The following is a 22,852-nucleotide window of genomic DNA, read 5'->3' on the forward strand; positions in this document are numbered from 1 at the left end:
GGAGTCAAGCCTCGAGGCCTGGCAGCCATCTTGGGACCCTGCACCCTTACACGTGCGGAGGCGATAGTGCCTTAGTCATGTGGCCTAGTAGGCCCTATCATGGAAGGGGGGCGAGGTTTCAGCCTCCAGGGACTTCCGGGCTCCGGGGTCTTGCACTTCTCTTTACCTCTGCTTCAGGTCTCCACTGGACCCACATTTTTTTTTTCCTCCAGCAAAAGTAGATCAGACAACCCCCTGTGTTCAGTGTTCCAGGGATGATGAGATCAGGAGCCACAGCCTAGCGGCTAGGAGGATTCCCTGGCTGGAGGGGAGGAGGGATTGAATAACGGACTTCTAGGCTTAAAATCATTCGGGGTTGCTATCATGAATCCTTGCTGCCTCTCCCAAACAGTGTCCTGTTCCCCAAAGTTAGTACCTTTCAAGCTCCCTTGTTTTTGAGGATCACCTACTTTCCCTTCTTACATCCCTTGCTCCCCTGGATGGGGAGGTCTTTTTGGTGACAGAGACAGAGTGTTGGCACTGTCTGAGCCAGGGATGGCAAGCTGGCTGTGTAAGTCTAAAAACCCATAAAAGGGTAACTACCAGCATTGGCTGGAGGAGAGCCTGAGAGAGCATATCCCTTAAGTTTGAGGCCCCTTAAGGAAGACCACCACTAAGTATCTCCAAAGGATCCTTTATTGACCAGAGCAGGACCGTGGCATTTATATATATATATAAAAAAAAGTTTGAAGATCTGGCAGGCAGTAATCCCGTTGTCTGCCCACACCCCCGGCACAGATTTTCCTGGCCACCACCCATATACATGGAAGGGGGATCACTGCCCCACGCAGGTCGCAAGGCCATACTCCCCTGCAGACAGAGGGAAAAAGGGGCTTTTCCACGGCCACCCCCTGAACATCAGAAATCAACAAGTATTCTCTCAAAGAAAAAAAAAAATACAGAAATCAATTAAAACATTTAAATATGAAAAAACATAGGGAATTGGGTAGGGTGAGGCAAGAGGAAAGGAACTGGAGTTTCTTGGAAAGAAGGGTCTCCCGTGTCCCCTGCCCATTAATGAACGGGCTTGAGGCCTGGGATACGAGGCTCACACAGTGAGTTTGCAGTGACACAGCTCCTTGTAGATCTGCCGACGAAGTTTGGGCATGTCCTGCTGGGTGAAGCTGAATGGCTGAGACAGGGCCAGGTGCTTGCAGTACTAGGTGTTAACAAAGCAGGCCATGAGAACCACCCACTGAACATCCAATGTCAGGACCTGTGCTACACATTTCTTATGAGATATGTCTCATTTGATCTTTCAGAGAACAGGCCCATTTCACAAACAGAAAGAGCCTCGGTCCTATAGCCTGGGGCTCAAAAAAAGTTTGGCTCTAAATCCAATGTTCTTATTTGGTACATGAAATACCTGGTGTTAAGAAAAAGAAAACACTTTGCAATGGGGGTCCAGAGGCAGGTATATCATAGCCAGAGGCCAAGGACCAGACCCATGCGGGATGGGGAAGTCAGGAGAAGACCAATAAAACCAGGATTTCTACATTCTAACACGTAAGATTACCATTACTCCCTGCTCCCCAAGTGGCTAAGAGCCAAACGAGGGATGTATAACAGCCCCCCGTCTCCCTCCCAACCCTTTAACCCAAGTGACATCTGCTTACCTGCAACACAAAGGCGCCACAATCACTGTCATTATTCTGCCTGGCCACGTTCTAGAGAAGAGAAAGGTAGGCCCTTCACCTGGAGACTGCTAGGGATGTGGCATCAACTTCCTCCTACCATTATGCCCACCACCAACCCCATACCACTCACTCTAGAAACCTACCATTTTGAAGTAACCTTTCCAACCTTGGTGGAAATCCAGCCGGTCTTTTTTCACTGCCTCTGCCTGTAGATACTTGGCAATATGCTATACAGATGGAGAAAAGGAGAAAGTGAATTAATGGTGTGGAGGTCATAGGCACCAAGCCCAGGCTGTTTCTCAAAGACCTGAGACCTACCCTTGTGCCTGGAATGCCTCACCGCTGGACCTCCTCCCCAATTCTCCCCATCTTTCCCCTCCCCTCACAAACCTTAGGGCAGCGGCGGTTTAGAGTACGCTGCGAGTCAAAATAGGTGATGGTGCGTCGCCTCACATCAACAGAGATAAGGGACCAATGCACCTCCAGGTGGATGGGGATTAGCAGTAGCTCTTTATTGAAGATGTCCACCTGAGGAGGCAGTGTCAGAGGTCAGGTAAGACAGCAGGAGTCCTACCTACTGCCATGAAGTTCTAAAGAATGAACAAGCAGGCAAAAAGCCAAGTGGGCAAACACAAGACCCAGCCCGCCCCTATATTGTGAGGCAAATCTCAACATCTGGATGTCTACATTCTTGGCATTAGGGAGGAAGACAAGACAGAGAAGAATTGATGTCAGAACAAACACTCGACAGCCCAGAATGTGCCAGGTACTTTTCACACATTAAAGGCACAAGTGCTTAGTAGCTAAGCACCCAAGCTCAGGACTTGGAGCCAGAATACCAGGGTTCAAATTCAGCTCCTCCATCTACTAGCTTATGACCACAGGCAAACTACTTAATAACTCCCTAACCTCAGCTCTCGTATCTGTAAGAGGGTAAAAATAACAGCACCTACCTCACCCAATGTTATAAGGATTAACTAGTAAATATCCATAATGCACTAAGTACAATGCATGGCACCCAGTAAATGTTCAGTGAACACTCACAACAATCCTTCGAGGATGTTCCCGTGTTCAATGTAACAATGAGATAACTGCAGCTTGAAAAAGGAAAGTAACTTGCCCAACATCATAGAACAAATGGCAGAGGAGGGACTCAATACAGGCATAAAAAAAGCCAAGTGCTTTTCACTGTATCTCACTCTGTCTGTACTGCTAGAAGCAGGTCTGCCAGATCCCTGAGGGTGTAGCTCTTGAACCCAGGGGCAGAAATTAAGAAATGCTAGAACCAATGATCCTACATTACTGCAGAAATTTTCTGGCCTTTGAATGGGAGGGCAGGGAAACTAACTGGAGGGAACAAAAGAGCCTTTTCCCCCTCACCAACCCTTCTCTTCCTCTAAGTATTTCCCCCTGTACTTTAGGCCAAAAGCCTAGGCATCACCCTTTTTATTCCTATCTCTTCTTCATTCCCCACATCCAATCTCACTACCTGCAAAACTTGTCCTGTATAAAACTATTTCTATTTCTGCCTTTACCACGTTGGTCCAAGTTTCTCATTTGGATGTCTGTGCAACTATCCTTAATCTGCCTACTTCCACTCTTGTTCCCCTTTCAACTTAACTGAAGAGTTTAAAACATGAAGCACTTCACAGAGCCTGTTTAAAACTCTTCAGTGGCTTCTAGTACACATCGAATAAAAACTACCCTATCCTGCCCGGGCTGGCATTGCTCAGTGTTTGAGTGCTGGCCTGAGATTCAAAGGGTCGCTGGTTTGATTTTTAGTCCAGGGCACATGCCTGGGTTGCCAGCCGGGCCAGTGGGGGGCTTGTGAGAGGCAACCACACACTGATGTTTCTCTTCCTGTCTTTCTCCCTTCCTCTCTCTAAAAAATTAGATAAATAAAAGCTTAAAAAAACCCTCTACCCTATCCTTCATGTCTCACACAATATACTCTCTGACCAAATTTTGTACCATTTTCCCTTTGCTCACTCTGCTCCAACCACACAGGCCCACTGTTCCTCAAATGTCCTCTTTTACTTTGTGTCCTACATACTTGCTGTTCCCTTTGCCTAGAATACTCTTCCCCCAAATCTGCACATGGCTAGCTCATCATTCAAGCCTCAGCTAAGAGAGGCCTTCTCAGATCACCCAGTATAAAGTACCCACTTATCATGCTGCTACATCACTGTTTTAATCTGTTCACAGCACTTATCACTAGCTGAAACTTAACTTGCTTATTTATTCTCACCCTATAAGGACAAGAAATTTGCCCTACTTAACACTGTATCCTTAGTGCCTAGAACGGTACTTAGCACACAGAAAACATTTAATAAATATTTGAAAGATTGAATTAACAGGGTTGAGGAAAGAGCTCATAAAAATAGAACTCTAAGTCTTTAAAGGCAAGGTGTTAACACAAGTAGATATGCATTCATAACTCACGTTTTTGGTCCACCTTTTCACCCCATCATAACCCTTGGTACGAAGTTTATCATAGAAGAAACTGTTGAAGAAATGCACCTGTACCAATGATTAAAAAAAAAAAAAAAAAAGAGCTGGATGGAATTAAAAACCTCAAGCCCTCCAAGTGTCCTCTCCATTTCATTACTGCTCTAAACACTGCTTTCAACAACCTGCACTCCAATTCATTGAGGGCTTAAAAAAAAAAAACCAACCCACTTGTTTTTAACCTTACCCTAGAGCTTCCCATTCCAATTTGTGGGGTTAGCCATAGGGGAAAAACAATGAAGAATGGGGGAAAGAAATAGAATTGTTAAGTTCAGGACCAAGATTATAAGTTTGAATTTAACAGATGACCTTCTCCCACCTCTCTCCAGAAATGGGAGAGAAGAAAGGGACTAAAAAGCTGCTCAGAACTGTGGAAATTTTCCTGGGGACTGAAGTACCTGGTTAAGCCTACCTTTTCAGGGACTGTGTCCATGACCAGGTCTCCATACATGTTCATCACCTGGAAAGAAGATGGGAGGCAACTTGCCATGGAGGGTGGACACGGGTACAGGGATCCCCCATGAAGAGGGCCCCAGACACCTTGCTCCCTGAATCCCCTCTAGGGCCTGTTTCTCTCCTCCTCACCTGGTCATTGAGCCAGTTCTGTCCATACAAGGTCCCCAAGTCATCCATGGTCAGCACATGCCGCTTATAGGCCACTCGGAAGCCCCTCACCATGGCATTGCCTGGCATCCGCTGGTATGACTGGATCAACTGTAGCACCAGGCCCTTCCTGAGTAGGCCAAGGGTGGAGTCACACAAAAGACAAGGGGGCTAGGGCACACAAAAATACCTTCTACAGCCTAGGATAAGAGTCTAAACTAATCCTCCTGCCTCTTTTAGGTCATAGGTCCTTTTGGGACCTGCTAAAGGCCTACTCCTCAGAAAGAATCACATGACTACTCAGATATATACAGTATTTCAGGATCCCAGGTAAAGACCTTCCTAGTCGGCTTCCCAGGACTTGGCACAAGCCCTGCACATTACCCCACTTTAGTTCTAGCTTCTTCCTTTTCCCCAAGCACATCGCTATGGCAGAAAAAGGAGCCCTCCTTTAAGTCCCAGCCCTCTTCTAAAGGGCATCTCTTTCATGCCTCACCTGGAAGGCGTAGAAAACTCCTGCTGGAAAATGTCCTCCAATTTCTCTACTACCTCATCAGCGCTGAGAGGGATGAGGCTGCCATAAGTTTGAAGGAATTCATCTAAGATGCCTGAATGGAGGAGGGAGAGAGGGGTAGGGTAAGACCTCCAGACTCTGATCGAGGAGTCTGCTGAGGGAAAGAGACTAGGTCCTCCAGGGTTCCTTACTCTGCACGCAGGTCACATGCTCCTCCCGCAGGGGGCTATGCTGGCCAGTTTTCTCCCCAGGCCGCTCTGCCTCTTCTGTAGTGCCCAAATCTGAGCCCTGAAAAAGCTCCTGAGCCACATGGTCCCCGATGCTGCATACATTGCTGATGAGGATGCTGGCATCAGGGGGTGCCAGACTTCGCTCCCCTTCTGGCCCAGGTGGTCCCCCAAAGCCATTGGGCAGAGAACAAGAGAGGAGGCCTGTAGGGCAGAGGAACAAGATGGGGGTGAAAAATTGACTCCGATCAAAGGACAATGGGAAGATCAATATAAACTCAAAGGAATGGAGACTCTAAAGCATGAGGTAAGCATGTCCAGGAGGTAATAAAGGGATAGAAAGAGTTACTAGAGTTGATCCTGAACAATGCAGGTTGGTGACAGCACACCTCCTTCACACACATAACTTTTAACTTCCCCCCAAATTCAGCTTTGCCTCAGTATCCGTGGGGGATTGGTTCCAGGATCCCTGTGGATACCAAAAACTGCGTATGCTCAAATCCCTTACACAAAAAGGTGGAGAATAATGCATAGAATAAGGCTTCTGCATCCATGGATTCCTAACTGTGGACTGAAAACAGTCTTCAATTCACAATTGGTAAATTTGCAGACATGAAACTCAGGTATGGAGGGCCGACTCCAGATATAAGTGGACCCACACAGTTCAAATCCGTACTAAGGGTCAACTGTACTCACAGGAGAAAAGCAAGAAAAGACAGTCAGAGAGATGCACCTAACACATTACCTGGCATAAAGCCAAAGGCTCAATAATTAATTAGTAAAAGCAAAAAAAGCCTGTAATTGTTTAGTATGGTTCTCCAAAAGAGAAACGTTCTGAATGAGAATGCCACAAACAACCGTACAGGTGATGAACACTCCACTACTCAGAGATCTGATCCCACTACTCCGAGAATGGCAAACCAGGGAGATGCACACACAAGGGCCGTTATCCTCAATGGCTGAATGAAGCAGGATTTCAATCAGACAAGACTGACTTTTCTGAACCATGTCTTCCTTTCTCATCCATGCACAGAACACCTATTTAAGGATTCTGTACCCCAGCCTTCACTACCTCCTCTGACTTAGTTCCTGCTCAAATTGGGGTTTAAGATATTTCACAGCTATTTTGGACACTACCACCACCCCCCCCTCCACAACTCTGCCATTCTACTTTCCTTAGGCCCAGTTCTCATCACAGCAAGAAGGTCCTGGTCCTCCAGGATCTTAGCCCTCCCCCTGCTTCCTCCACCCTATTCCCACCTTACCAGAGTCAGGGTCCAGAGGAGACTTTGGAGTCCACCTTAATCCATCTTCCTCCATAGGGGGCCCAGAGGGCACTGGTGAAGACCCTCTCACCCCATCCTCAGCCATGAGAGCACCTAGCAGACCCAGCCGAGGGGGGGGTGGCCCCCGGGGGGAGTCAAAACGACAGCAGGGGGATGGCACCTGTGGTGTCGCACCCCCTTCTTGGGGTGAAAGATGGTTCTTGGGGTGTGCAAGGCTCCGCCGCCGGCCCCGGTGGCGCCCCCAAAGCTTCCAGTGGAATGTCAGCGAGGTGCTTTTTGAGTAGAGCAGCATCCGGAAGGCTCTCATAGCTCTGCGGCGGCGCTGTGAGCAGGTTTTTCGATGAGTAGAGCGGGGAGGGCGAGGCCGCTGGGTGGCTCCCAGCTGACCCCATCTCGGGGGCAGCCTCCAAGCTGCTACTTCCTCTTCCTCATCTTCATCCTCCTCTTCTTCTTCCTCCTCTTCACTAGCTGAGGCATCAAAAGAAGGCCGAGGGACAGGGAGGCGTCTGGATGGCACTGTGGTCCCCGACGCAGGATCTGGCCCAAACCCTCCACCTGATTTGAGTCGGGGTTTTGGGGGTGGGGGCCAACGAAGACGTTCCCGCCTAGGGCTTGAGTAAGCTGGGGCTATGCCAGGTCCTGAAGGCTCAGGCCCCCAAGGCCTGGTTCCTTGTATAGTCTCTTTCATCTTTAAGTAGCCTGCAAAATAAAAGAGCGTCAGAATCCAAACATTACACACCCCAGATCCTGCCTCTCTTCCTCAGCATGTCTCTTCTAGAATCAAATACAAATAAACTAGGATTCAGAGAGATGCAAAAAGAAAAGAGAAAAAACAATTAACTAACTTCAGATCTTCCTTATTAACACGGTCCACAAGGGAACCTTTAGCATCTTGCCATCATCTCTCTCCTACCTGACGTGAGAGGCAAGGGAGAATGGCTACGCAGCAGGCCCGGAGAATCTTATTTGTCAGATCCCCTGGTCAACCCAGTATTTTCAGTCTCTACTACTCTGTTTTAATACCACCAGGAGTGTCCTTGTTGAGAGTCAAGTAAGAGACATGGCTCAGCACGGGAATCCTGACATGGTACAGAGGTACATGAGGGCAACACCACCTCCACAGGGAAACCGTGGTCTACAGTGGGAAAAGAGTTACCTACCACCCTGCAATGAATTGGGGAAGAGGGGGCATGCTCAGATCTCAGAAGTAATAGGCAAGTGAGAGCTATAGTTCAGGTAGTACAATCTAGAGAAAAGGGAAGAATTTTAAAAGAAACTGAAGGAGAACCGAATAGATGCTTAAGCAGCCAGATGAAGGCGCTGGAAAAGAACCGAGACGCGTGAGTCAACTGGCCCAGCCCCCTCTCCCGCTGTCCCCGGGGACCAAAAAGCGTCCCAGCACCGGTATAGTCCTACAGGCTCGGACGGCTCGCAGCGCGAGGGCTGCCTGGGCCCCGGTTAGGAGGGAATGATGTCCAGGAATGGGAGAGGCCGGGGCAGGGCTGCGGCGGGGGGAAGGGAAGGGGCGTCCTCACCGGGAGCGGCGAAGCCGGACTGACGGGCCCGAGGGCGGGCGTCGCCGGCCTCAGGCTTCCCGGCTCATCTGTCCGGTGACGGCGGCGGCCCCGCCACTCCTGCTGTCTTCAGGCGTACCCGTCTCAATTCAGAATTCCAACGCGTCTGGGCCGCGGCGCCGAGCCGCCCCACCGCGGCCGCCTCTCGCTCTGCTTCAGCTTCCACCTCCACCACCTCCCCCTTCCTCCTCCAGTTTCCCCTCCCGCGAGCCCCAGGCCCACCGGCGGTGGCGGCGCACGAATACTACGTCACACTCGGCGAACAGCGCCGGCGCGGCCACCACGTGCCTAGTCCCGCCTACTCGCGAAGGTAGACGCTACCGGATCGTCCCGCCCCCGAGCCCCACGCTGGGCTGCGCCTACGCACACTCGCTGACCTGGGCTCGTGCGCGGCGGACCCCACCCCCGCCCTGTTGCGCCTGCGCGTCCCGTGCTTCTTCACGCCCAGCTGCACGGTCCTCCTCTCAGTTCTGAGCACGCTCGCTGTGTACCTTCGGTGTAGTGAGGGGCACGAGGGGAGTGCCTGGGAGGGGGGGCAGGAGATCCCGGTAGAGGGACGGGTGTGAGACAAGGCAGTGGGGGAAATGGATCCGAGGTATTATTTATTCTCTTTTATTTAACTTTAAGCAGGGTTTGAGCAGAAAGATGAGCTCAGGAGTGCGTCAAGACCATCATTAGGACGTACTACTTATTCATCCAAGGCTTCCCAGCGACCCGTCTCTGCCCACAGGGGCTTGCTGCCACGCCAGGGGAATGCAGAGCATGAAAGGCAAAACTTGGGACCCAAAGAGTAATGTGGAAATGAGGATGGGGCTTTTTGTGGGGTGAAGAGACAGTGGGTTCCTCGAGGGAGGTGTGGCATAGAGAACCAGGAGTTTTACTGGGTGTGGGGAGGCTTTGTGGACTTGTGCCAACTGGCAGGATGATTCTCTCAAACTGCCGCTAGATGGTGGTGCTGTTCTGGAAGCATTCCAGTGGGAACCAAAGCAGGTCTAGACAATGCCTGGCATTTTCTCTTCACCCCTCCTCAGCCCCGAGAATTTGGGGCTAAGTGGGAGATAAAAGCAAGATATTCCATATCCTTAATATTCATGAAATCGAAGTCTAGGGTTTGGGGGTGGAAAGGGAAAAGGGAGGAAAAGACACAGTTATAAGTTGTCAAGCCCAGGGTTCCAGATAAACCCAGAAGAGGCCTCTGTTCCTTCCCATTCCCTGTCCTTTGTCTAGTGAGCTTTGGCTGTCTCCCATATGTACCCACCCTGCTCTTCCAAACCCAGAACTGCCTTTAGAACACCATCACAGTTTCACAAACCCCAGGAAGGTTCCATGTGGAGAAAGGCTAAGTTTCGCCCTCGCTCGGGGGATTATGACACTCAGAATATCCCCTTGGTGTAAATGGAAGACACCTGAGAAAAGATAGGAAATAGATGCTCAGTGAAGCACAGCCATGTAGATCCTCTGATGTGTCGCCCTCCCCTAGCTCAACCTTTTTTCTGCTTATTGGAAGGACTCGGTATTCCATCCTTCATTCCTTAGATCCACCTCTATCTACATCCAGGCTTCCAACCCCCCTGTCAGTGCTTCCACCACTACCCCGGGGTCAAGTATGTCCTGCTCTTCTAAAGTCCATCGCCCCACTGCCCCCACTGTCCACACAGCTGTTACCTGCACTGTAGCAGCTATTGTAGGCCCAGTCTGGGTTGGAAGGCATACTTCGTATACATCGGAATAGAGTCTCCTGCCTTCCCCGGCCCTCCCGAGACACCACCTGACCCATGGTGAAAGTCACATCATGAAACAGGACCTGACAGAAAAGGGAGGAGATGTTGAAGAAAACAGGATGGTATAGCTCAGTTCTGGGAGGCCTCAGGAGCCCTGACAAGAAGCCAAAGAGTCTTCTCAGTGCATGAACAGAGAAGAACCCTCAGTTTGGGGGCATAAGGCTTTGGAAGAACAGGCTTTCCAGCCCTCAGGCCCCCATGTGAGGCTCAGTGTTTGTTTGGGGTTACCTGGCTATACAGCAGATAAACTCCAGTATCCCAGACTCGAACAACATATCCTTGGGCCTCCAGACCTCTCCCACGCTTAAGAGCTGGTTGCCACATCACCTCTGTCACATCAGAGTCCTCTGGAGATGAGGAGTGTGGCAGTCAGGATTTCTGTGCATTCTTACTTTTCACCTTTAAGATTCTCTTGGGCCCTGGTGCCAGCCCCAAAGTTCCCAGATCTTGCCCTGCCCCGAAAGCCATTTAAAATAGTGCTCACCCTTGAAGGTAATGTTAATGGGAACAAGGTGCAGAACTGAGTGCTTCTCTGAGGAAAGAAGGAGGAAATCTCAGCAATGCCCACCTACCCCACCTGCCCTGTTGTCAGCCCTCCACCCTCACCCTGACTTGGGGTAACAGTCTCCAAGTCTTCATGCTGCTTGATCATCTCCCACCCCTCTGCACCCTGAAGGCCTCACTCTTCTGTTTATGGGTGAGCACTGCTCTCCTTCTCCGGGATCTCTCCCCACTCTCCAGGGCTTCCAGGTTCTCAGGCCTCTGCTCATGGAAAAAGGCAGCATTAGGCTAAGGTGCGAGGGTCCTAGACAGCCTTTCCTCCCAGCACTCCCTCCGCCCCAGGAATGCCTCCCATCTGTCATGCACCTTTCCCCAGCAACCTGAGTCTCGGTGCTGGCTGTCCTCCAGGATGTGGTAGGTACGCGAAGCATTAATCTTTAACAATTTCCCTTCCTGGAATGGCTGCTACCTTGACCTCCAAATCCGGGACCCTCTCTTGCACCCACTAAAAACTTTTCAGGAGGCTGGAACCAAGAGTGCCAGAGACGACCCTACCACCACTCCTCTCCCAGATGCCCTTCTCCCCTCACTCACCTGCTCCTGGAGGCTCAGGCATGGATACCCTTCCCCCTTTTCAAAGGGCCCTCCAGTCCTCTGCAGCCGGGTCAGCTCTCTCCTTAGGATTTGCAGCTCTGCTTGTTGGGTCAGCAGAGCCATGGCACAAGCCACAGCCCCCAGAGCTGCCCCCCAACTCAACCAGAGGGCAACTGAGAGTGCCGGCTCTCGGACCCGGCCCCCCATGTCTCCCAGAGGCCCTTTGGGGGATAGAAAGGAAGGAGATGAGGCTGGCATGAGATGGGGACCCTGCCAACAGCTGTGGCCTCAGGAGTGGATGGCAAAGAGGTGGCAGAGAGGGTGGGGGTGCAGGCAGTGGTGCAGAAGGGAAGAAGGGCGTTACGCAAGGAAGAAATAAAAAAGGAACTTGAGAATAAAAAGGAGGGAGGAGGAAAGCAAGCTAGGGACACCGTTGGTGCTCCTGGCACTTCTCTGTGGGGCCAGTGTTGTCTTGAGACCCCCCCAGCCTCAGGAGAACTTGGTGCCCGTCTCTCTAGGAAGCACGGGGCTGCCAGTGACACCCAGGAGGAGCGGCCAAAGCACAGGAACCCTGGGGCGGCCCCAGAAGTGGGGGAGGGAAGGTTGGCTGGCATGGGGCATGGTGCCAGGAGCGGGGATGAAGGGGCAGTGTTGAGGGTCAAGGGATGAGGGTGGAAGACCCTCTGGCTCAGGTGCAAGAGAGATCTCTGGGGAAGTGTGCTAGGAGTGACTGAAAGTAGGAAAGGAGGGGAGAGGGCCCGTGGGGAGAACCAGGGTCTCTGAAGCAAGTAACTGGCTGAGCTCTGGGGTTAAGCCCAGGCCGGGTGTGTTGGAATAAGGCCTGCACTACTCCCTGTGCTGAACTTGGCAAATAGGACTTCCTGTTTCCCGAGAAAAGCTCTTACATAAGGCTCTGGATGAAGAGAGAAAAAGGCAGCCACCCTCCCACCCCTCTGCAAGCACCCTACCACTGTAGGATTCCTCCCCTGTATCCTAGGGTTGAGGTTCCCGTGTTCCTGGGCCCCAATGTCCTGCTTACTGACCCTGAAACCCCCTTGAGGCCTGCTCCCACCCCACATCCCAGCCGGGGCTTTGTGCCAGCACCTGCTGAATGTCCCGAAGCTGCCAAGAGGAAGGGCCCATGTTTCTCCCAGCCAGGGATTCCCCACAGGAGGAAGCCCGCCTCCTAGGTAAATGAGGCTGCTTCTGCTGGACCTTGGGCAGAGGATTGATTTTTTTTTTCCTTGGCAGTTTGCCTTCCCATTCTCTGTTCATGCCTTGGGGGTTGGAGGTGTGTGGGTCCCCACTCCCAAGCCTGTGTGCCACTCTGGAATTCCAGATGCCCTGCACGCACTCCCCTGGGGATAATGCCCAGACCCCCCTTCCCAGGGCTCTTGGCTACCCTGAGGAGGTCGCCTAAACCCCAAATGAAAAAGAGCAGCCATGGCTTATTCTCTTTAATTTCCACGTATCTACATTCTGTCACAATAATAATAAAAATAATATCTGTTTTAAAAATCCACAGGGCATTCTCGGGAGAGGAGCTTGGCTTGGACTCTTAGCCCTCACAGTCGGGAACTCCTGGCCTAGTCCCAGTCTCTCCGGTATCCAGCCCCTCTTAGTGCCTGCGAGGGGTACTGGGGACCCATTCTCGCCCAGAGTGTAGTAAACACAGTGTCCCAGAGGGCTGTGGCCAGGGTGGGGAGTCAGGACGCAAATGGGGCATCAGCGATCGGGTTCGGGAGCGAGTGAGGTGGAAAACCAAGTGGGGGGGAAGAGTTGTCAGAGATGAACAGGAATATTTATGTGGCATGGAAAACACGTGAACAAGCCCTGGCAGCCTACCCAGGGAGAGGCAGGTCTGAGGGGAGGAGCAGCTCAGGGTGGGGCAGAGGGGACTGGGGTGCTCAGAGAGTTGTGGGGAACCAGTGGCCTGGGAAAACCATCATGAGGCCAGGGCCCCTCAGTGAACTTGGAAGAGTCCAAAGTAGGTAAGGAAAGGGGCAGCCTTGAGATTGGCCCAAGGGAGGGTACGGATCCTCAAGGAGGACCCTGGCCTCAGGGGCAACAGCCCAGACACCTGGCAGAAACGGAGCTGGGACCCAGGGGAACTCGCCGCGGTGGCGGAGAACTCTTCCAGGCATCGGAGGGCCAGCGTGCCATCCACTAGCAAGTCCAGCTTCAGGTAGACAGCCTTTCCCTCATCAAAATGCACCTGGGGGGCAGGGAGAGGGTGGTGGAGTCCAGGCCACTGCTTGCCCTCGTCTCAAGTTCATATTTCCTTAGAGACCCAAATATCCTCTCCAGCCCAGACCCCAAACTCCTCCTCTCCACCCTCTAAACCAAACCCTTCACCCTCAGTTTCTGCTTTACCCACAGTGCCAGGTGGGGCTTACCTGACAGTACAGGTAGTAGAGCCCAGCCCGGGTGACTATAAATCCCCTGCTCTGGCGGTCATAGCGAAGTGGGTTGGAGCTGTTGATTTTGGCCTCCTCCCAGCCACTCACCGTCCCGTCCACACCTGAACGTGGGTGTTCAAAGATAGGGGAAAGTCCCTTCACAGGGCTTTCACACATTCCCTAGACACTCATTTCGTTTGTAAACTTTTAGGGCCCACCTTACCCGAAAGATATATAAATGGCCCAGGACAAGGGTGGACCCATGGCCTTTGGAGTCCACAGTGTAATGGGAAGTTATGTAAAGAAGTCCGACATATGTGACCAGAACCACACACAGCAAGTTGTCACCAGCCATTTCTGGGGAGAAGAGTAGGACTGAAGGAGAAGTGTGGGGGCTTTTATGTTTTGTGTCTATAGTGTTTGTTTCCTTTACTTTCAGAATGCATACATATATTACTCGAATCCCACATTACTTGGATATTAAAATAAAATAATAAAATGGTACCCAAATGTTCATCAACTGGTTAATGGGTAAGGAAAATTCTCCTACATCCACACAATGGCATACTATTCAGCCTTAAAAAGAAATGCCATGGGAGAACCAAGATGGCGGCGTAGGTAGACACACTGCGCCTCCTCGCACAACCAGAACTGACAGAGAATCGAACAGCAAGGGGGACCAACACCAAGGAAACAGAAAATAATCATTCATCCAGACTGGTAGGAGGGGCGGAGACGGCACTGGGGTGGAGAGGACTCGCGTGGCTGTGGCGGGACTGAGACTGGCGGAGTGTGGGACAAATGGCGCAGGCAGTCCGAGCACTAGCAGACCCTGCGGTCCCACATTTGCACAGATAAACCCAGAGGGCCGGACTCAGAGTGGCGGAGAGTGGGGCAGGCAGAGTGGCGGATAGCACATTGCGGCACCACATTCGCCCACAGATAAACCGGACGAACGGCGGGCAGAGAAGCAGACCGCTGCGAAACCCAGGGCTCCAGCTCGGGGAAATAAAGCCTCAAACCTCTGATTGAAAGCGCCCCTGGGGGTTGGGGCAGCAGGAGAGACTCCCAGCCTCACAGGAGAGGTTGTTGGAGAGACCCACAGGGGCCTAGAGTGTGCACAGGCCCACTTACTCGGGAACCAGCACCAGAGGGGCCCAGTTTGATTGTGGGTAGCGGACTGAAAGATTGAAATCTGGTGGAGAGTGGAGCAGGCGCCATTGCTCCCTCTCGGCCCCGCCCCCACGTACAGCATCACAGCGCAGCGACCAGCATTACCCCGCCGCGGTGAACACCTAAGGCTCCGCCCCTTAAAGTAACAGACGCGCCAAGACAAACAAACAAAAAAAAATGGCCCAAATGACAGAACACTTCAAAGCTCCAGAAAAAATACAACTAAGCGACGAAGAGATAGCCAACCTATCGGATGCACAGTTCAAAGCACTGGTTATCAATATGCTCACAGACTTGGTTGAATCTATTCGAAAAACAGATGAAAAAATGAAGCCTATGCTAACAGAAACAAAGGAAAATGTACAGGGAACCAATAGTGATGAGAAGGAAACTGGGACTCAAATCAATGGTATGGACCAGAAGGAAGAAACAAACATTCAACCAGAAAAGAATGAAGAAACAAGAACTTGGAAAAATGAGGAGAGGCTTAGGAACCTCCAGGACACCTTGAAACGTTCCAACATCCTAATTATAGGGGTGCCAGAAGGAGAAGAGGAAGAACAAAAAATTGAAAACTTATTTGAACAAATAATGGAGAACTTCCCCGATCTGGCAAAGGAAATAGACTTCCGGGAAGTCCAGGAAGCTCAGAGAGTCCCAAAGAAGCTGGACCCAAGGAGGAACACAACAAGACACATCATAATTACATTACCCAAGATTAAACGCAAGGACCTACGTCCAAGATTACTATATCCAGCAAAGCTATCATTTAGAATGGAAGGGAGGATAAAGTGCTTCTCAGATAAGGTCAAGTTGAAGAGGCTCATCATCACCAAGCCCTTATTATATGAAATGTTAAAGGGAGTTACCTAAGAAAAAGATCAAAAATAGGAACAGTAAAAATGACACCAAACTCACAGTTATTAACGACCACACATAAAACAAAAACGAGAGCAAACTAGGCAAACAACTAGAACATGAGGGTTGTCAATAAGAGAGTGGGAGGGGGAGAGGGGGGTAAAGGTACAGAGAATAAGTAGCATAGATGATAGGTGGAAAATAGACAGGGGGAGGGTAAAAATAGTGTAGGAAATGTAGAAGCCAAAGAACTTATAAGTATGACCCATGGACATGAACTATGGGGGGGGGAATGTGGGAGGGAGGGGGGTGGGCAGGATGGAGTGGAGTGGGGGGGGAAATGGGACAACTGTAATAGCATAATCAATAAATATATTAAAAAAAAAAAAAAAAAAAAAAAAAAAGAAATGCCATGAACTGTGAGAAGGCTACGCTACGTGCTTTCAGTCACAGAGGACAACACAGTATATGGTTTCTAGGAAATGTCCAAATAAACAAATATAGAGAGACAGAAAGTAGATGAATGGTTGCTTAGGGCTAGGAGGCGGAGGGGGTCGGAGAAATAGGGGATAATGGTTACAGGGTACAGGGTTTCTTTTTGAGGAGTTGAAAATGTTCTAAAGTTACTGTCATGATGGTCACACAACTGTGTGAATACACTAAAAACCACTTAATTGTACACTTTAAATAGGTGAGTTCTATGGTATGTGAAAACAGCTCTATCTCACTAAAGCTGTTACAAAAAATAATCTAGAGCTAGGATAATAGGAGATTGCAAAGAAGATAAATAATAAAATGACAGAACAGGACCTCAAGTGGCTTCCCAGGTCCCCACAGCCGCCCCGTCCATCTCTCCACTCGGATCTCTCACACGCCTCCAATTCACAAGAGTCTGCCCACTCTGCCCTTCTTTCAGTTCCTGCTGAGAACGAAGTTCCTCGTCCCCGCAGGGCTTGTATTGTTTTTCCCTCTTCTCAGAACACTCTGCCCTGCCTGGCATCTTCTGTCAGTCAAGTATCAACTGGTCTGACAGGCCTTCCCAGGTCACCTAGTTTAAAATAGCCAGACCCAGCCCTGCCATACACCAAAGGTTGCAGATTCCGTTCCGGTCAGGGCACCTACCTAGGTTGTGGGTTTGATCCCGTGTTCTCAGCTGGGGTGCGTAAGGGAGGCAACCAATCGATGTTTCTCTCTCTTCCCCTAGCCTTCCTCTCTCTCTTCACCACATTGCCCTGTTTCCTAGTGAAGCAGTCACCAACATGGGAACTCATCTGGTTTATGTATGTATGTGGCAGTTTGGGGTCTGAGTCCCCAAAAAAGGCAGGGACAATAGTTCTGTTTACCACTGTATCCTTGCACCTTGGCCTTGGCCTGCTCTGAGTGGGTAGCCAGCAAACACGGGTGGGAAGATCGAGGGAAGGAGGTGCACAGGCCGACAGCTCTCTGCTGGGGGTCCACCGGCCACTCTCCTGGACCTCACTGGCCGGTTCTACAGAGTCAGCAGCTGCCCTCCTCAATCACTCACACTGTGAGCCCAGGGCCCCATCCTTATTACTCTCTCAAGGAAAATGTCATGCTCTCTAGGCATTTTCATCCTCACCTATGGGTTACCGAGGCCTTTACCCTGCAGGCTCTGATGCAGCCCTGCCCCTTCTCACCCTGCCAACTGCATCCACCTAAATAGCCCCAGGCACCTCAAACTCATCTCGGTCAAAACTGAGCTTGCACCACCCCCAAACTTGCTTTGTTGTCTGCATTCCACATTGAGCTCATAGTTCTACCTCCCACCACGTACCATGCCTCCTTCTCCTTCACCAACTTTATTTACCCATCACTACCAGCTCCTAGCAACCTTGCCACCCATGTCCCTTCTAGTCTGGCCCCTGCCACTCCTCCCTGAGAGTCTTCTCAGCCTCTTCCCTTCAACCCCGTTTCCAACCGTGCTTGCTCACAGAAACCACGTCCACTGCACAAGCACACTCGAGCTGGGTCCAAATCCCAGCTCCACCGCTTAGCACCATCATGACTCAGACGAGCTCAGTAACCTCCATCTACGCAATGATCAGCATACCTTCCTGTTAGGACTGAGACTGTGCACTCAATAAATGTTAGCTACGATTCACGTAGTATTCCTCATCACTAGAAGGATTGAACTTTTCCTTGGTCCACATCCCCCTCTTCCTACTAGTCCATTTTTCTGCTCCGTTTACGGAGAAACATCTGGAAAGGATGGTCACTGTCTCCAATTCCTATTTCAGATTTTCCCTTAACCCAGTCCGTGCTGACTTCCATCCTAATATATGCCACAGAAATGACCCTTGTCAAGGTCACCAGTTGACTTTTAATGTTAGTAAACCCAGCAGTCATTTCTCTGTTCTCATCTCATGTGACCTGTCAGCTGCATTCAACACAGACAGCCACATCCTTCTTGAAACTGGGTCTTATCTTAGGTTCCATGACACTACCCTCCCCGGGTTCCTTCTCCTCCCTCTGGCTGCTTCTCAGCCTCTCACGGGTTCTCCTCCTGTGCTCCACTTCTAGGTGCCCAAGGGCCTCAGGGCTTCACTGGTGGGGCCCTTCTTTCCACTGGTGTTTCATCCGGTCCTATAGCTTTAAACACCATCCAGACGAGGATGACTCCTGACTTTATTAGTTCTGACCTAGCCTGAGCTTGTCTACTGTGGCCAGACATCTATCTGTGGAGCTCACTTTTTATTATTACCTATCCACTTGTTTATAATAAGATCTCAAATTTAATTATTAATTTACACACCTCTCTACCCATTTCTTCCCTGGGATACCCTATTTTAGCAAACAGCATAATTATTCCCAAAGATGCCCAACTTAAAAATCTAGAAGTCATTTCTGATTCTTCCTTTTCCCTTATCCTACATATCCAACCCACAAGCAGGCCCTGTCTTCAAGCCACATTCTGAATCTATCTACTTCTCTCCATCTCAGTTGCCAACCTCCTCGACCAAGTCACCTTCATGTCTTGCCTCCTGGCCTGTCACATGGAAGGGCATTCCAGGTCAGGGAACAGTATGTGCAAAGTCCAGAAGAGGCACATTGGTGGGGGAGGGGAGCCAGCCCAACAAGTGTGGAGCGTGCATAAGGATGTGCAGGGAAAGGAAGTTGGGACCATGACAGCCTGGAAGCCAAGCAGAGAAGCAATGGAATAATGAAAATGAGGTTTGGGGGGCTTCACTTGGCAGCACAGGTGGGACAGGGTAGAGGGTGGGAGAATCTGGAGTGGGGAAAGGATTAGAGATTGAGTTTCAGGTTCCAATGTGGTGGTGCTGAGGTGGGGTGGGGTGGGGATGGAAAAGAAGAGCAGAGATCAGAAGCATTTTGAGAAAAATGGCCAGTGCATGAAGATTCAGAGTATATGGAGGGAAAAGAAGAAAAAAAATCAAAGGTGCTTCTTGGAGAAGAGTGAGGGCTGAAGGAGAAGCCGGGCTGGTGGTTTGGTGGGGGAATGTGCCTAGGTTCTGGGTGGGGAAGGGGTCTCCCTGGAGTCCCATGCCTCCGTCACAGAGAAAGTCCAAGTTTGGGAGCTGAGGGAGCTGAACCCCTAGGACTTTCCTGGACTGGATTCCAAGGTTCTGAGGCTGAAGGCAGGGATGAGGGTGGTCAAGGTTTTGAGGGACCCCTTTTCCAGGAGGCCAGTGCTGTGGGGGTCAGGGAAAAGCTCAGAGGTGGAGATAGGGTCTCACCCACCCGCTTGTATGCCGTCCTGTCCGAGCTGTGGGTGAACTGTAAAACATAGGAAAGGGGTGGTGAGACCTGCCCGGCCCCTCTGCCACCCGTCCTCCCTGGGCACGGCTCACCCATCACCCACCTTCATAGTGGGCTGCAATCACTCTTCGAGCCCGTGTTTTCCGGTCTCTAGGTGCTGAAAATCAAGGAAACACAGATGGGCAAAGTAGGCCACCACATGTCTGGGGGACCAGGAACTACTCCCCCAGCCTCAGTCCCCTCTAAGGACCCTGGCACCCTTATTCTCGTCCAGACTCCTGGCCTCAAAACCTCAGGCCTTGTCCTCCTACATGAGTGACTATAATTTATTGCCCAACTCGGGACGTTTCAGAGAGAAAAAGGGGTGTTATTAATAACCACACTGAGCCCTGATGGTTATGGCTCAGTGGGTTGGGTGTCGTCCCGCAAACCAAAAGGTCACCAGTTCAATTCCTGGTCAGGGCACATGACTGGGTGGCGGGACAGGCCCTCAGTTGGGGGTGCTGGAGAGGCAACCAATAGATGTTTCTCTCACACATTCTCTCGCTTTCTCTCTCCCTCCCTTCCTAAAAATAAATAAAATTTTTAATAATAATAATAATAACAAGCACACTGAGATAACAGGTGTAAGCCCAGACAGACCTTCATATGCCTGGGTATATGGTCACACGGTTATCCCATTCATAAGCTTCTTTGCTTATTGGGGCCCAGGTCTCTGACTCCCCCACCTTGCCTACATCCTGGCTCTGAACCACCCCCCTTTATTCTCTGTGTCTCAGTTTCTCCATCCATAAGTGAGGATAATGGTTTTTTCTCTGCCCACTTCATGGGGCTATTATAATGAACAAAAGCAATAATGAATCCAGAAGCCACCACAGACCAGCCCCTATGTCCCTAAGGTCGGGATAAAGGGATGCTCACCACTTCTGCGACGCCGAACCAATTGTTTCAGGAAAGGCCCGGGATCCTGGCTCTCCTCTGACAGGGGACTCAGTTCCTAGGGGAATTGAGGGCAGGGCTAAGTCAGAGTCTCACCAGGGATTCCCAAAAACATGAACTGAGACTGACAGGCGCCATTAGGAGAGCCAAGACAGGCACAGAAGTCTTAGGGGATGGAGCCCCCAGCCAAGTGTGTCTGAGGCCAAGTTCCTGGGGTCAGGTCTCAGCCCTCACCCTTTCCAGAGACGAGTCACACTTCCCCACCCCACAACCAGCACAGACCCTGCACGCAATTGGCACATTGCACACACACCCACACCCAGTCAGAATGCACAGTGGGCACACACCCTGCATACACAACCAGCATCCCTCTTCCACAGCAGGCTACGAAATCTCACACTCCCACTTCACTCTCAGCCAATAACACTTGGTACTCAGGTGACACAACCCCTTACACACAGTTGTCACCCTCTCTCTCTCTCCTACGAATGGCTAACACAGCCAGGGCACTCCCTGCATCCTCAGCTCACACACACTTCACAAGCCCAGCAGCCTGCAGTCAAGCATCCACACCAACTCACCAGAGGGTCCTGGTCCTCTTCTGCCACCAGCTCCCGCTGGGAAGGCTCCTGCTGGGAAGGAGGTAGTGTCACCCTGTCCTTCTCCACCTGACATCTCACCCTCCACCCATCTTCCTGGCCCCTTGCCCTCAGTCCACCCAGCCTCATCAGCTGCTCCGAAGACTTGTTCCTACTCTACCCAGGGAGGGGTGTGCAGCAGGGCCTCACCTGGGCAGACCACGATGCTCGGCTCCCCAGGCTGACCACGGCCAGCAGGAGGCCAAGGCAGGCCAGCACCAGGCCCAGGCCCAGCATGAGTGGGGCCAGCAGGGCGGTGCCCGGCTCCCCCCTGCGCTCCCTCTGCCTCTGGCTCCGACGGGCAGCCATGGGGGCGGGGGCTGTGCCTGCCTCACCGCCCCCCCATCCCGGGACCCGAGGGATCGGGGGAGGGGGAGCCGGCGGGCGGATCGGGCTGGGGAGAGGGAGGGGCAAGGGAAACCAGGCGGGAGGGCGGGGATGAGGACAGGAAGCCGGACACTGTTTGTGTGATTAAACTCAGAACCCGTGGAGCGCTGTGCACCGAGCAGCGTGCGCGCCTCCCGTGTGTCAGCACAGAGCGATTCCCTGCGAAGAGGCACACATCGCCTGGGCGTGTAAAAGCAGGGGCGACCTTTGAGTGTGCAGCCAGGGGCTCTCCACGCAGACAGCCAGAGAGAGAGTAAAGGCAGAAATAAGCAGAAATTCCACCCAAGATCGTGCGCGGGTGGTCAGGCTGCGAGACCCCTGCAACTCCTGCGATCTAGTCCTGCCCAATCAGAATGATTAATTTAGGGCTCCCAGACCAACGTAACTAAGCGGTGTGTGGCTGATCTTATTATTCCCTCAGTCAACATGGTGAGGACCAAGGCACATTCGGACTTTATCAGCTGCACCTAAAGACAGTGCTGTCCTGCAAGTAACTGGGAAGGAGCCCGAGGACGTCATTAACATGGGTCGTGTTTTTACTTCTTTCTGCAAATCAGTTGGTAGTTGATTTCAACTTCAGCGGCTGGCAGTTTGATTGATTAAACTTCTCTAAGAATGCCAGATTCCTCCTCGCCACCGCCACTGCTAAACCCCAGTGTGTTCTCCAAAGGCTCTTACCTGGAAACACAAGGGCCCCTTCAGCTAATAATAGGGCTTACGTGAGCTCAAGGTGGAGCTACATGAGCTCTATAAACGAACTTAGTAAAAGCTGGACCCTTTTTTTTTGCCATGGAAACACTTGTAAACAGTAAGGCTCTCACAAGTTCATTTAACCCGTGCTGTTCACGTCTGCACATTTGCAGAAAGTGAAAACAATTCTGGTGCAAGAGAGATAATTAAACAGGGTAAAGCAATGGTTCTGAGTAAATATGTGGAAGCCGCCTGCCCTATGCGTCTGCTCAGTCCTGCCCTCTCCCCTCTACACTCCGCTCTTGCTGGTTCCCTTTCTGTTCTGGAACCTGCTTAACTGCTTTCCTGCTTTAGGGTCTCAAGAACCTGTTATTCTCCTTGAAACACTCAGGCCACCTCCACCCACAGGTGAAGTCATTTGGGAGAGTTTTTCAGATCTTTTCTTTCTTTTAAAAAATTTTTTTACTTAGCCCTGGCTGGTGTGGCTCAGTATATTGAACTCCAGCCTGCAAAACAAACGGTTGATGGTTCAATTCCCAGTCGGGGCACATGCCTGGGTTGCGGGTCAGGTCCCCAGTATGGGGCACGCTAGAGGCAACCACACATTGATGTTTCTCTCCCCCTCTTTCTCCTTCCCTTCCCCTTTGTCTAAAAATAAAAATAAATAAATTTTTTTAAATAATTTTTTATTGATTGATTTTAGAGCGAGATGAAGGGGGGGAGAGAAAGAGAGAGAGAGAGAGAAACATGGCTTTGTTGCTCCACT

The 22,852-nt window shown here is 51.1% G+C and overlaps 3 protein-coding genes across 6 annotated transcripts; all 3 read right to left on the bottom strand.

Moving 5' to 3' along the window:
• Nucleotides 1–657: 657 nt before the first annotated feature.
• On the bottom strand, nucleotides 658–8,639 carry SENP3 (SUMO specific peptidase 3). The gene is made up of 11 exons (XM_024564768.3): nucleotides 8,350–8,639; nucleotides 6,794–7,513; nucleotides 5,493–5,732; nucleotides 5,284–5,395; nucleotides 4,770–4,917; nucleotides 4,597–4,644; nucleotides 4,119–4,196; nucleotides 2,067–2,204; nucleotides 1,820–1,903; nucleotides 1,656–1,706; nucleotides 658–1,198 (listed from the first exon to the last, which is right to left on the bottom strand). The coding sequence occupies exons 2-11, from the start codon at nucleotides 7,500–7,502 to the stop codon at nucleotides 1,088–1,090; spliced, it is 1,719 nt and encodes a 572-aa protein (XP_024420536.2). The 5' UTR covers nucleotides 7,503–7,513; nucleotides 8,350–8,639; the 3' UTR covers nucleotides 658–1,087.
• A 345-nt stretch (nucleotides 8,640–8,984) lies between these two features.
• TNFSF13 (TNF superfamily member 13) lies at nucleotides 8,985–12,615 on the bottom strand. 2 transcript variants are annotated; one of them, XM_071219304.1, is made up of 7 exons: nucleotides 11,265–12,615; nucleotides 10,853–10,931; nucleotides 10,654–10,701; nucleotides 10,398–10,516; nucleotides 10,054–10,192; nucleotides 9,701–9,794; nucleotides 8,985–9,292 (listed from the first exon to the last, which is right to left on the bottom strand). In XM_071219304.1, exons 1-7 carry the CDS (start codon nucleotides 11,520–11,522, stop codon nucleotides 9,073–9,075), a joined length of 957 nt encoding a protein of 318 aa, XP_071075405.1. In that variant the 5' UTR covers nucleotides 11,523–12,615; the 3' UTR covers nucleotides 8,985–9,072. The 2 variants fall into 2 exon arrangements, with proteins under 2 accessions (XP_071075405.1, XP_024420638.2); XM_024564870.4 differs by having other exon boundaries at nucleotides 9,120–9,492.
• Nucleotides 12,616–12,706: 91 nt separating this feature from the next.
• TNFSF12 (TNF superfamily member 12) lies at nucleotides 12,707–21,436 on the bottom strand. Of its 3 annotated transcripts, none has more exons than XM_024564872.4 (7): nucleotides 21,160–21,435; nucleotides 20,953–21,003; nucleotides 20,354–20,429; nucleotides 19,536–19,589; nucleotides 19,415–19,450; nucleotides 13,661–13,785; nucleotides 12,707–13,479 (listed from the first exon to the last, which is right to left on the bottom strand). In XM_024564872.4, exons 1-7 carry the CDS (start codon nucleotides 21,316–21,318, stop codon nucleotides 13,228–13,230), a joined length of 753 nt encoding a protein of 250 aa, XP_024420640.1. In that variant the 5' UTR covers nucleotides 21,319–21,435; the 3' UTR covers nucleotides 12,707–13,227. The 3 variants fall into 3 exon arrangements, with proteins under 3 accessions (XP_024420640.1, XP_024420641.1, XP_045055066.1); XM_024564873.4 differs by having other exon boundaries at nucleotides 20,953–21,000; nucleotides 21,160–21,416; XM_045199131.3 differs by lacking the exon at nucleotides 19,415–19,450 and having other exon boundaries at nucleotides 21,160–21,436.
• Nucleotides 21,437–22,852: the final 1,416 nt, after the last annotated feature.

This window comes from Desmodus rotundus, chromosome 9 (assembly GCF_022682495.2).
Source record: "Desmodus rotundus isolate HL8 chromosome 9, HLdesRot8A.1, whole genome shotgun sequence".
Taxonomy (NCBI): domain Eukaryota; kingdom Metazoa; phylum Chordata; class Mammalia; order Chiroptera; family Phyllostomidae; genus Desmodus; species Desmodus rotundus.